Below are 14,517 nucleotides of genomic sequence, written 5' to 3' on the forward strand. Positions count from 1 at the left end.
TACCTACCATTTTAATGATGAAATGAATCTCTTTTTCCTAAAACTAACTCCCTTCTATATATACCTAAGTAGTTAGTTTTATGAGAAGAAAATTAATCTTATCATTACAATGTAGGAGTATGTAAACTTTATATATTAGGTGCCAAAAGAGACACAAAACAGTAACCAATTTTATACATAATAAAAGCTGGGTTTTAAAATTATTTTTCTCCACCAAGTTACATGAGCAATTGGATGATCACCTTATATTCAGGAGAATGAAACTACATTTTAAAAAATCCATTTTGTACGTTTTAGTTAAAAAAGTAGCCATAATTACATGGTTGGTGACACATCAACATATATGGTAGTTATAAACTACTACAATATATCATCATACAAAACTGTACAAGTTAGTAATAATTCAAAGTTCATCATTTAACAGTTAAATTACACAATTTGGTTATCTATTTACAGTGACTAGTTATTATACTTGATGAGTTAAAACAGGTCATGTCAGAATTTCGGTACCTGTTTCAGTAATAAGTACTGTGTGTTCAAATTGTGCTGTCCTTGCATTGTCCAAGGTACAGGCTGTCCATCCATCCTCCAACAGCACAATCTCCTTGGAGCCCTGGGTGAGGATAGGTTCTATCGTGAAAGTCATTCCTGCTTCCATTCGGCCAGGGTTATAGTTTGCTGGAATCAAATGAACCACTTCTTAGGCAACAGCTGAGTCTGTAATGTTCTATAAATTAAGTTTTCTTACCACTGACATAGCCAGGGATAGGATCAAAAGGCCCAGAGCCCTCTCGAAATTTTGCTACAGTTGATTTTTTCATTTTTTTTTTCAAAAGTATACTTTAATGTCATTTTTTCCAGAATGTCATTAATTTTTGTTGACTAGTTCATATTTATGTAGGAAAATTTAAGTGAAGTCACAGGCAAATGTATCTATGGCATACATGTAAGAACCTTTGCGATAACATCAAAAAGCATTTATGGTTACCTGAAATTGCTTATGGTTGTAATAAAAATTACATACTAAATACATTAAGTTGCAAACTAATACAAGTGTAGTTTACATACTTTTTTTTAGTGTTTCTCATAAATCTTGCCATATTTGTCATGTTCTAAAAGTGGCAAAATTTCTAGATTTCCTCCATGTGAATTTAATGTTCTTGATGATAATCTGGCAAAAATTAGTATTTTGTGAATACATATATTGACAGGTACATTTTAAATTGTTGTTTCGTTATTATTATGTAACATTGTAAATTGTTGTTTCATTATAATTTTCTAACATTGTAAATTGTTGTTTCATTATTATTTCCTCTACCAATTTTCAAACACACTCTTTTTTCTTTATCGAAAGTTGGGCCACCTGGCTATGCCTTATTTTTTAAAAAAAAAATCAGTCTCACACTCAATATTTTCTATTTAGTATGATATGATCCACATTTTTATGTGACGTCACCAGTAGAAAATATGTCACTAATGTATTTATTTTTGTGAAGGAAAGCGTAATTTCTTTGTTATTATATGTAATAATGCACCTTGTTTGTAAAGTATATCTTTCGTTTATTGTTTATTGTATTTTATGCTACATTATGGGTAATTTAATGTATCTTTGTTTGAGAGAGTGCACTATACGAATTTGTATTTCTAAACATGCATAGATGTCAGTTTTGTTGGTAGAATCTTTTTGTAAATAGTGAGTGATTCATCTGTACTTGAATATGTGTTCTCGAAATAGTATAAAAGCGAGGATATCGCGTAAGAAATATCACACTTTTTCGCCACGGATCGACGAAGCTTTTAAACTTAAAAAGAACTCCTCGGTGTTGTGCATACATCTTGGTATGGTAGTTCGAGGTGCAAGCTATGCCTATGTGATCTTAGGTATGCCGATAGCCATGCATTGATGATATGCACAATACTGCAACCATTCTACGTTAAATAATAAAGCTAGCCTAAGGATTAATTTGGAAATAAAAGACTAAAGAGCAAATATTGGCTCAGTTATCATTGCATATTTCTTGGTGTGGTAGTTCGGGGCGCAAGCTAGGTCTATGTGATCATAGGCTTGCCGATAGCCACACATTGAGTTTATGCATTTTAGTTGAGTCAATTCATCGAGAAAGCGAAATCCTCGCTTTCATCTCAAGTATATTTGCATTATAATTGCAATAAATAAAGAATAAAACCTTTCAGTTTATACATACTGCAGTAATGTGGTTTTATTTCTCTGTGCTGTGAATATTGTCTTTGCCTAACACTATCCCTGTACCTGAGAGGAGTCTGTGTACTTCACCGAGTCTCATCGTTCACCGCTGAGTATTAAGTTAATATTAATAGTATAATAATACAACGCGTCTAATTACAAGAATGTATCAAGTGGCAGCTCAACGTGTTGGCTCGATATTGTAGTGTACAAGGGCAAGACAATTGTTTAAAGTTGAGATTAATTGTGCAAGAGCACTGAACTTTCATATTTATAGAAAAGCACAGTTATATTTTGTTTCGATATGGACAAGAAGCATTTGCGTAGCGCAAATAAAAATCTTACTTCGAGTTCAGGACTTAATGTTCCCGATTGTTGTCGGGACATTGATAAAGAAAGAACCACATTTGCGTGCAAGAAATGTACAAAGCTTCTACATTATGAATGTTGTGGCCTAGATATTCGAACTGAAAGCCACGAGTCTACCGATTTGGTTTGTAAAGACTGTGAATCATTGTCTACAGATAGTTCATCTGATCCATTAAATATGTTCAAAGCATTAAAAGCAATGATTGAAGGAATTAGCAAATTAGCAAGCAACAAGTCGAAAGTATGGAAAAATTACAGGCTGATATTAGCAAACAGTCTGAAGCACTGAAAGCTGATATCTGCAAACAGTCTGAAACATTGCAGGCTGATATGTGTAAACAGTCTGAAGCACTGAAAGCTGATATCTGCAAACAGTCTGAAGCACTGAAAGCTGATATCTGCAAACAGTCTGAAACATTGCAGGCTGATATGTGTAAACAGTCTGAAGCACTGAAGGCTGATATCTGTAGACAATCTGACATATTAATGGAAGATATCCTCAGACAATGTGCGTTGCTAAAGGATGATATCGGTAAGCAGCATGATGAATCTATAAAAGTATTAAGAGCTGAAATAGGCGAGATGGCCTGTGAGATTCAACAACTGAAGTCTGAGAACGAGGAAACTAGGGCGCGATTCTCTGAAGAAATCCGGCGTAGCTTGATAGCCGATGTAAATAAAGCCACGGAAAATGTTCGCACAGATGTGGAGGATATTAACTCGAGATTCACTGGAAAGTGCAATTGGATGATTGAAAAACAGCTGACAATAGAACACATGTTGGCTGAGGCCGAAACTGACAAAATACAGTTCCGGGCTGAGGTCCAAGAAAATATTTCAGATTTCAGTAGTTGTGTCTCAAAGAAGCAAGGATGTTGAGGAGATAAAGACTCAAGTAGAACAACTTACAAATCAGTTAGAGAGTATGCACGTTTCCCGGCAAACGGAAATAGAAATTGGATCTCGAACAGCTGGTCACCCGTCTGCAGTTGCTGAGAGTGCAGTGTTGCCCACTATGAACAGTGAACTAAATGAAGTGATGGACAGAGCCGGTGGAGAGAAAACTAGAGAAGACAAACAAGTCTGTTGCCCACGAGTTACTGCTGATTCAAGAGCTAATGAAGTGGCCCCTGCCATTCCACCTACCTTTAGTCTTTCAGGCGATGACAAGGTTACAGAGAGCGTGAATCTCGCAGGGCCCGGCACAGTCTTTATGAAGAAAGGACAAAGGGGAAACGTCTAGAAAGGAAGAAGGATCGCAGTTCCTCCTCTTCCAGCACCAGCTCTGACTCTCAGTATCAAGCAAAAATCAGGAAGCGAACACGAAGGATTCATTTTAGGGGAATCTTTGAAGAATTGAAACAAAAACTCAATATGCTGACCAAGGCAGAGGTTTGTTTTGTTGTGGAACATAGACTAGGCGTGGCGTTTCAGCCTTCTAGCGGGGTCTTCTTCAGACTCTGCACCAATGTAGCAGGGTGCAAGATAGGACGATATATATACACAAAAGTATATACACAAAAATACTTTTGTGTATGTATTTATATCATCCTGTTTTGTACCTTGTTGCATTTGTACTTGGTGCGGGGTCTGGGGAGGACCTTGCTGGAGGGTTGAGGCGTTGCGTTTGGTTTGTGTTTTGTAATACAATGAATTTCTGCCTTGGTCAGCATATTGAGTTTTTCATATCATGGAAACAAGGCTTAATGGAGTAATACAATTGAAACAAATAGAGAATATCGTTGAAAGAAGCGATACATGTATTTAGCTATAAACAGCTATTTGTAGAATACACAACTTCAAAGGGACATATTTAGATCCATTTATATTTATTCCAGTAGCTTAAGCATGATGAAAGCCAGGTGTGACTGCTCGGGCACCAAATTGGGGTGACCCTCTTGAGCGAGAGTGACACTAAAACCTTATTTCTGATTTCATAAGAGGGCCTCCCCGATGGCGCAGTGGTAGCGTCGTCGCCTTGCAATCAAGGGGTCCCAGGTTCGATACCCGGTGGAGGCACAAGTGGTTCGGATCCCACTTTAAACTGTAGGTCCAGTCCCGATTAGCCTTACTGTGCATAAAGTGGACTTAAAACACCAAATCAACTCAACTCAACTGATTTCATAAGTATGTCTATTTTTTAATAGTTGGTATTTCCTAGACAAGAATTAACTGAAGTCACTGATGCATAATAAGTAGGCATACATTGCAAAATCATGTAGCAATTTAAGCTACTATTTTGATGCCTGTATTAAAGAAACACATACCTACAATAAACGCGTTCTTTAAACAGTATTTTTTTTAAAAAATAAGGCTGTTATGTTTCTTAATTAAAACAGTAAATATGTAACGTGTTCATGTTATCTTTATTGGAGGAAGGTGGAAAGCTGAGTGGTGGTGGGGGGTGGGGGGGGGGGTGCGCCAAAGATCTACCTTGCTCCGGGTTGCTCCGGGTGAAAATATTATCTTGAGCTGCTGATAATAAAATCCTTTCTTCATTTTTGTTGTCTAATTCACAATTCAAGAAAATAAATTTGTAAAAACTATAAAAATGAAATATTGTCGAAGTGGTACAGTAACCAAGGAGAGTTGGAGTAAGAATTGGAATATATAAAGAGCTGAAATATTGTTACTACCGAGACAGCAACAAGACAAGATTTTTTCCAAACATGTCGGGACGAGATGTAGTTCCAAAGTTTTCAGAGAGTATACGCTTGAAGTGGAGACCATCTTTCCATTAACTTTGGATTATGTTTCCATTAAATACATGGATGGAATTACATTTGAGACTGCTTTGTACGTAACACAGTTCTGCGTAATTCTGTTTTATATGTAAATTACTGTAGGTCCCGGCATAATATAATTTTAAAAGGTGTTAATTAAACCTTATTTGTACGTAATGCATTTATACGTAATTCGGTGTTGTACGTACTAGTTTTCATAAAATACAGTTGAGTTGTACAAGCTACAGCAACGTCACAGAAGTGATAGTTGCTACTGGTTGGCCATGGATAACAGCAAGAGGAAAAGTTACACGCTTGACCAGAAAGTAAGATTTATACGGGAAGTGGATGCTAATCCACAAAAAATATCTGCAGATTTAGGCATCACTTGCACCACGTTTTTCACAGTCATTAGTAAAAGAAATGCTATTTTAGACAATTTTTTTATAATTGGGTAGTAAAACTATAAAGTCTACTGTAGTATTTCAGTATAAAAAGGTTCACTAATAAGTGACAAATCTAATGTATTTAAGAATCAAACTTTCAGATTCGTTAATTTACCCCTTAATGACAGAAATAATTTGTATTACATATAACTTGTTTCTCAAAATAGATACAATTACAGTATTTTAATGATGATATGACACGGCCACTTCAGCACAAAACGCGAAGTGCACAGCAACTTTGTCTTCGTTAAAATCCTTTCTGCCGCACTATCCCCAACAACGAACTGTAGAATTTCTTCGTGAACATTGGGCCTCTTCCTAACAGTTTTTGAAAATGCCTGAAATGTTACGGTTACTAGACATGTTACTTGGAAACAAATACATAGAACGTATTAACAAGAAAACCGCCCTTCACGTTACAACTCGCAATAAATAATTTCCCGAGCACGACTTGGTGATACTTTCAAGGCAGCTGAAATTTTTGCTCCAGTGTGGGGAAGATCAAGTAGGTGGAAAATAAACAGTATATCAACAATACCATGTGTAATGAAATGAATGCTAAAAAAAAAAAATGTAATATATATGTATTTTTGGCATTCAGGCCTTGCGAAGTAATGTTTCAGCATTCAAATTTGCACTACTGACTATGTTTCTGTGAGGATTTTTTTTTTCATAATCTTGTGTAGTAGTAGTTGTGCGTTAGTGTTTTTTCTTGTGTAGTGGTCATTATGTGTTTGTGTGTCTTGTGCAGTAGTTGTGCTGTGTAGTTTGTTTGGGTTTGTCTTGTGTAGTAGTTGTGGTGTCTAGTGTGTTTGTTTGTCTTGTGTAGTAGTTGTGGTGTACTTGTATGTGGGTTTGTCTTGAGTAGTAGTTGTGCTGTCTAGTGTGGTTGGGATTGTCTTGTGTAGTAGCTGTGCTGTCTAGTGTGTTTGTGTTTGTCTTGTGTAGTATCGGTGGTGTGTATGTATGTGTCTTATGTTGTAGTTCTGCTGTCTAGTATGTTTGTTTTGTCTTGTGTAGTAGTTGTGCTGTCTAATTTGTTTGTGTTTGTCTTGTGTAGTAGTTGTGGTATGTGGTTTGTTTGTGTTTATATTGTATAGTAGTTGTGATGTGTTTGTGTTTATATTGTGTTATAGTTGTGATGTGTTTGTGTTTATATTGTGTTATAGTTGTGATCTGTTTGTGTATGTCTTGTGTAGTAGTTGTGCTGTCTAATGTGTTTGTGTTCATCTTGTGTAGTAATTATGCTGTCTAATGTGTTTGTGTTCATCTTGTGTAGTAATTATGCTGTCTAATGTGTTTGTGTTTGTCTTGTGTAGTAGTTCCTCCATTCATATTGGGGGTTAGGCATAGAGCTGACAACTCTGCACTGTAAAAAGACATGTCAAGAAACAGCAATATAAGGCCATGGATGTTCCCAAGGTAAAATATTCCGGAGGTAAAATAGTCCCCCGTTCGGATCTCCGGGTGGGGACTACTTTGGGAGGTCCCTGGACTAAGGATAAGATCTACGTTAGGAATAAGGATATTAAATTAGGCACCTGGAATGTTCTGAGCCTTTACCGGCCTGGGGCATTTCAGTGTACAGTTAATGAGATAGTTAAGTATAAATTAGATGTAGTAGCTGTCCAGGAAGTTAGGTGGCCAGGAGAAGGGAATTGTAAAACTAAAAATTATACTTTTTTCTATGGTGGTACTGAAAATCATAATTTTGGAACAGGCTTTTTCATAAATAATAGAATTATCTCGGCTCTTAAAACAGTAGAATTTATTAATGATAGGATATCATATGCAGTTTTACAGGGTAGGTGGTGTAAAATTATTTTAATAAACATACATGCTCCAACGGAAGATAAAGATGATAATACTAAGGATGATTTTTATACAGAGTTAGAACAGGACTTTGATAAATTTTCTCAGTATGATATGAAAATTCTGTTAGGTGACTGTAATGCACAGATTGGCAAAGAAGAGACATTTAAACCCACGATTGGTAAAGAAAGTCTTCATGAATTAAGTAATGATAATGGTATAAGATTGATTACTTTTGCAACCTCAAAGAATTTAATTGTGAAAAGTACCACTTTTAAACATAAAGATATCCATAAATATACCTGGTCTTCTCCAGATGGTAAAACTCATAATCAGATAGATCATATTCTCATTGATAAGAGAAGGCATACTAGTATAATTGACGTTCGTACACATAGAGGTGCTGACTGTGCCAGTGACCATTATTTAGTAATTGCTAAATTAAGAGAAAGACTCTCAGTGATAAATCAAAAGCAACAAAATCTAAGAGTTATAAAATTTGATACAGGAAAGTTTACTGATGAAAGAATTAAGAAAGATTACCAAATTAAACTGTCAAATAGATTTGATGCTTTGCAGGATTTAAATGATGATGAAAATATAAATGAAACAGACGTAAATAAGAATTGGGAGCACATACGTAATGCAATAGAATCAGCAGCTAAAGAAAGTATAGGATACCATAAACCGAGAAAAAGTAAGCCATGGTTTGATAATGAATGTCATAATCTAATAGAAATAAGAAATCAGGCTAGACTTAGGTGGTTAAATAACTCTGATGATAAAAATCTAAACAATTATAATAGAATAAAGCGAGAAGTTAACCGCACGTTTAGAAGTAAAAAAAGAGATTACTTGAAAAGCAAAATTAACGAAATTGAAACAAACAGCAAAAATAAAAATATCAGAGATTTATATAAAGGTGTAAATGAGTTTAGAAAGGGGTGGCAACCTAAAGTAAACTTGATAAAAGATAAAGACGGTGATTTTCTAGCTGACCCAAGCGATATTCTAAATAGATGGAAGAACTACTTTAATGACCTTTTAAATGTTCATGTAGGAGATAAATCAGAAGTAAATGAAGTCCACACAGCAGAACCTTTAGTTCCAGAACCTAACTTGACTGAAGTTAATTAAGTTAATATTAATAGTATAATAATACAACGCGTCTAATTACAAGAACGTATCAAGTATTACTGAAAAAATAAGCCTGGAGTTAAAAAATGATTCAGCATAGAGACTAGCTGCATATGTTGAAAACCACCCGCATACTGTCACTTGTATTCTTACAGTAGCATGGACAGTTTCGGACATCTTGGGCACTGAAATAATGGCAGCTTGCTTCTTCTACCATCAAGTAGAAGTGCACTAATTTTTTCTAATAAATGATATTTTTTTTTACTCCAGGTGCAGTAGTTTTCAAGTGGTAACGACTTAATAAGGGGATTTATTTCTGTATTACTTGCATTTACTTTTAGTACCAACATATGCATACACCTTCAATCTAGGTACTAGAGTACTGCATCGGACCACTTTTGCTCACACAAACTCGTTTGAATACCCCACACTCGAAGGTACTGCACTCATAGTGGAATGATTGACAACATCCCGTATTTCAGAACCTAATAAGCAACACTGTCAACCAAAAACCGATACATGGAAAGAAACCACTCTATGCAATTACAATTCTAAACAATAATTCCATATATTATTATGTAAAGACTCAAATACAGCACATATGAAAGTATGCAATATCTACAGACCGAAACGTAAAATGGATACACATGCTGACAGACCTGCCTAAAGCAATTACAAATATTGTATCACAGTGCAAGAAGTACGTGTACATCATTGTTCACTTACCGAAAAGGATCATAATATTTTGTGAAATAATGAAATGCAGTTATAACATTCAATCAAACATCATTTTAGTGTGACAATAATCACACAAACATAAAATGTCAGTCTAAGCAGTTTCAGCCCATAATCATCTATTTCATTTTCACATATATCAGTAAGATATACAAAACTGCATTTTAACATGGAGATGATGACTATGTTAATTTATTTTTCAATTTCACTTCGTCCATATTTGAGGACCCACTACCATAGGCTAATGACGGAAATACTATTAATGTAATATTAATTTACTAATAGGGTTCAAGAGTTCAAGTGTATTTCGCTTGTTCAGTCGTTTTTCGCTCGAGCGGAAGAACTATCAATTCTGTGTGCCCGTGCGAACTATTTGCAACTCCTCTCTCTTTCTCTCTGTGTGTGTGTGTGTGTGTGAGAGAGAGAGAGAGAGAAGAGCGAAAAATGCTCATTGCAGCACTCTACTAGGTATAGCCCAACACACAGATATTTCTGTCGTGCGATGTGCGACACAACTCAAGAAGCAGTGTTGCTAATGTAGCAGATAGAAAAATCGCTGGAGTGCGCCGATGCACAGCTGTTACGTACAACAAGAAAATTAGAGAATTTAGATCTATCTAACGTTGAGTTTTAAACGTCATGCTTTATACCAGGACTAGGATTATTAATATGTACTAACAAGTGGCTTTGTATGTAGCTACATACGGACTAAAAATTTGCAAAATATGGACTTGTATGTAGCTACATATGGACTAAAAATTTGCAAAATATGGACTAACACATAAATAAAATTACCAAAAATGCTGCAAACATAGTGATTCCTTATTTGAGTGATTTCAAACAAAATAAACACTTTATTATTTTTCATTGCATTAATGCACTGGTGGCGTTCTAACTGTTCACTCCCAAAATCAGTCTACACTGGTACGGAACTGCAACGACAGATAATACATGACCGACACTACCACTGCTTTGAGAACTAATCATAGGTGCTGACTCCATGGGGCTTGGGAGGACTCGAGCCCTCCCAATGTTAATGATGTGGGGGCAGAGCCACTCAAATAATTTTGCTTAAGAGGATCTAATGTATTATTTTGCTTCTCTTGTAAAGTTTACTCTGAATTGTGCAACATGAACTTAACTTTAAATACACATTTGAAATGTTCTAGACCATCGAATTTGGGGGGCTGAGACTGCTAAACCATCAACTTTGGGGGGGGGGGGCTATGAACGGAGACAGCAAAACACATGACTTATTACTATATGCTAAGTATATAATTATGACTATTGTTAACATTTTTACTAAAAAGAGTTTCAAAATAACGAGGTGATATGACAATTATACCAGTATGTTGTTTAGTGAATTCTGAACAATTTGAGGTCGTAAACACGACTTTCAGGCAATATTGATATGTACAATATTTAGTTATCCTCAAAATCTCTTCCTCTAGTCCAAAGAATAAGGGGAAAATAATGCTAAAGTCTTGGAGTTTATTTAACACTGGCTTGCAGTAAAGTATGCAAGGAAGGCTTATGAAAAGTCTGTATTGCGAAAGCGGGAACGGCTATGATCAAAGGCATTATTGCTGAAGTACGGCGTGCTATGTGTTTATTTATTATTGCAAAATTAAATTTAAAAAGTAAAATATTGTAGCAAGAACAAAAAAGTAAAACAATTTGCCTACAATTTGTGTTAGCAGTTATGTAAATAATTAAATAAAACTGTTAAATACTGTAAATATTTGCTATTTTTATGGGTACGTCAACACTAAAGTTCTTTGCACCCGTCAGATGTCCTTTCTTTACAAGTCTGTTGCGGACATTAAAACACACCCATGCCCTCGCCGGGACTCGAACCCGAGACCTCCAGATTAAAGTGAGTTGAGCCGACCACCCAACATGCTCGGCTACTGAGGCCGGCATAAAACTGTTACGTTGGCCTCTTAATGTAAATAAGTAGTTGTATTTGTGGTATAACCAGGACGAGAAATGATGAGCCCCTCTCAGGCAGATTTGCCTACACTTAAAACTAGCTCAACATGAGCATATGAGCTTTTTGCTCAAGTGTGGAACCCTGTCTAATCCAAGATTTTTGTAAAAATGCCCTCGGGAATTTCCTGTGAAATGATGAGCCCCCTCAGATTGATTTGCCCACACTTACAAAAGTTGCATCAGCCAGATTTTTGTCCATAAGCTTGTTAAAAATAAGCTTTTTTGATATTGTTTTGGATATACCTGAAATTAAGCCAAAAACCCATACCCACCCACACATATTTACTTCTGGTTTAAGTTTAATTGGATACCAGGTTCAATTTGTTTATCTAATATTAAAACAATGCAATATGCAGAGACCCTCTAGAATTGCTCCGTGACTCTCTCATTTCTTACATCATAAACATAAGATTTTTCACCTATGAGAATAACACTACATATGGTGTCATCAGGTAATGCCTCATGGAATTCACATATAATTTTAATGTTTGTCCTGTCATTAACCACAACTTGTTTCCTTTTTGAAGTGTTGATTACAAACATGGGTCTCTGTGCTTTGAATTCATCTGGTGTGTAATACATGTCAGTATTGCCAGTAGTGACCCGTTTGAATGCCGAAAATGCCTCATATAATTTGAGGAAATCATCCTTGGACATGTCTAAATTGTAATTTTCTCTAGGAAATACCTCATTTCTGCCATTTTTAAGATATATGTTCTTGATGTTGCAGTTATCAAATTTACTTGAATTTTTTTCCTGATTATTGTGTCTTCCAGTCTGAAACAATACCACCACAAAATCTGGCATGTCATATTGTATACTGGAGAATGAATTTGTAGCATCAAACTCATAATAGGTACCAGATGCGGGCTTCTGTACACATTGATATGTATAAAATTGTAAAGAAACCTGTGGATTTTTTATTATATCAGCTTTGTATTTAAGAGCATAACTGGCCTCATATTCAACAACTGGGATTCTTAACTCCATAGTCTGAATAATGCATTTGCCCTCATCAGGTAGGGTATTAGGCAGAGCTTCCCCTGTAGAGTTTAATGTGCTGTACCTCATCAAAGCATTGTTATCATTTGCAGCTCTTCTAAATGTGATTCTTAAACCACCCTTCCACATAATATCTTTGTAATCTGAGAAGAATCCTGGCAACAGGCGCATGGGGAACAGCACTGTGTGGTTTTTAGATAATATCTTATCACCAGCCTCAAATCCACCTATTTTGTAGTAAGAAGCCTCGGTTTTGGATAATTTTAGTGTGGCCAAAGCTGTGGAGGTAATGCCGGGATAATCCACTCTGTTTATAACAACACCATGCTTTCTGATCTCAATTTCAGAGAATAGATGTGGCACAAAATTATCTACCAATCTTATATTTGAATTTGCCGGATAATCTGTACCATCGAGCTTTACAACATCAAATTTGATGTATAGATCTGCTCTGTGAGGGTGTATAAAGCCATCCCCTACATCAAGATCAACCTCAATCTCTGTGTTGGGTTGATTTAAATTTGCAAATGTCCTCCTGTTTGGGGGGAATGATTGTAGCTCATAACTCTCAATATTTTCCATTTTTTTCTTGTATGTATTTTTATTTAAATATTAATCTCTATGATTGCAGTTGTTGTGGCTCCAGCAAAATCAACTAATTCTTCTTTTTCATTAGTGACCATCAATTCAATATAATCTATTCTATTATGACACACAGGAAAATATAATGTTGGGGATGGATTGTAGATGATGGGCTCCATAAATTCAGAATTAGGTTTGAATGTTGCAATGATGCCAGTTTGTTTGTGAGTGCCTATGCCATTTGATTTGGTGATCATACCCTCTGCCACATTACAGTGAATATTTAGTCTCTCTATGGCCAAGAATTTAGGTATATTCATAGCAGTGTGTTTGATGCCTGGTTCAAGTTTTGTGTTGTTCTCAAATCCTAACAGCTCTCCTATAGTACCCAGATCCACTGTTTCTGTAGCAGATATAATTTCTACTCTGTGAGTGACAGAATTTTGAGTTAATACTATACCTCTGGGTAATTGAGCATTTAGAGTGGACAGATTATACTGCCCTGGAGTGATGACAATTTTTTCATCCCCTACTGCAATTTTGTTGTTGTGGTGTGTAATATTAGGGATCAAGTACATGCCATAAAATGCCCTGAGAGCTATTGTTTTGGGATACACTATGTCATCATGTAATTTGAGTTTCAATATTGAATTTTGGCTGGTGAGATGGAATACCCCCATGATGTTTTAGATACCACAAGGCTTTTTGAAAATCTTCAATTGATGGTTTATTTATTTGAGACATATATCTAAGAACAGATAAAGACAAATGTCCACAATTAACATCTTTGAAGTTTTGAACACGGGCATTATTGTAATAAAAATTAGCTGAATTTAGATATTTTATTAAATTTTCAGGTGGAACACCTCCAAATGAATCAAACACAAATGCCTCATTTTTTAAATATTTAAGATAGCAGATCCAGTGAGTGCCCTGATTTTTGTACTTATCCAAATTAACAATGCCACACTCTTTGTTGAGTGGTTGTTCTGGTAAAGAATCAGACATGTACACACCTCTAAAATTTTTGATGCCCAGTGGCTTGATTAAAGCTTCAATATCTTGGTTTGTAAGCGGCTCTTGTTTTTTTTAAACTTATTCATGGCTCTCTTAACACCTTTGCCTTGTTCCTCCATGGCCAGGTTATGGCGCTTCTGCTCATCTAATTCTGCCTTATTCTTCTTGGCATCTATTACTGTTTTTGCTATGGCGGCTGATCCCCCAGCCAAGCTCCCCACAGCCCCGAGAGCAGCTAAGATGGCAGGGATGGTAAATATAACTCCCCCCACATGTGATTTTTTCCTTGATTGCTGTAATTTTTTTAATTGGGGGGTACTAAGCAACAATTTCATACCATGGCCCTTGGCAATACAAGAATTTTTTTTCTTGCGCTGCTTTTTGGTCAAAAGGCTATCAATAGGCCCAAGAGATTTAAGACCTGCATAAGGTATTTGATACATAACACCCTTGGCCTTCATTGTAGGTTTATTATATACATATTCACAACCCCCACCCC

General features: G+C 35.9%; 1 protein-coding gene across 2 annotated transcripts in view; it reads right to left on the reverse strand.

Annotated features, from left to right (window-relative positions):
- Nucleotides 1-279: 279 nt before the first annotated feature.
- The window catches only part of LOC146000060 (methionine aminopeptidase 1D, mitochondrial), a 54,271-nt gene continuing 40,033 nt past the window's right edge, over nucleotides 280-14,517 (reverse strand). For both annotated transcript variants that reach the window (XM_083137386.1, XM_083137387.1), the window contains exon 7: nucleotides 280-678. In XM_083137386.1, coding sequence (XP_082993512.1) covers nucleotides 491-678 — 188 coding nt within the window. In that variant the 3' untranslated portion in view covers nucleotides 280-490. The remainder of the gene's footprint in view (nucleotides 679-14,517) is intronic.

The sequence above is a fragment of the Lepisma saccharinum genome, chromosome 16, assembly GCF_977018435.1.
Source record: "Lepisma saccharinum chromosome 16, izLepSacc3.1, whole genome shotgun sequence".
Lineage (NCBI taxonomy): Eukaryota > Metazoa > Arthropoda > Insecta > Zygentoma > Lepismatidae > Lepisma > Lepisma saccharinum.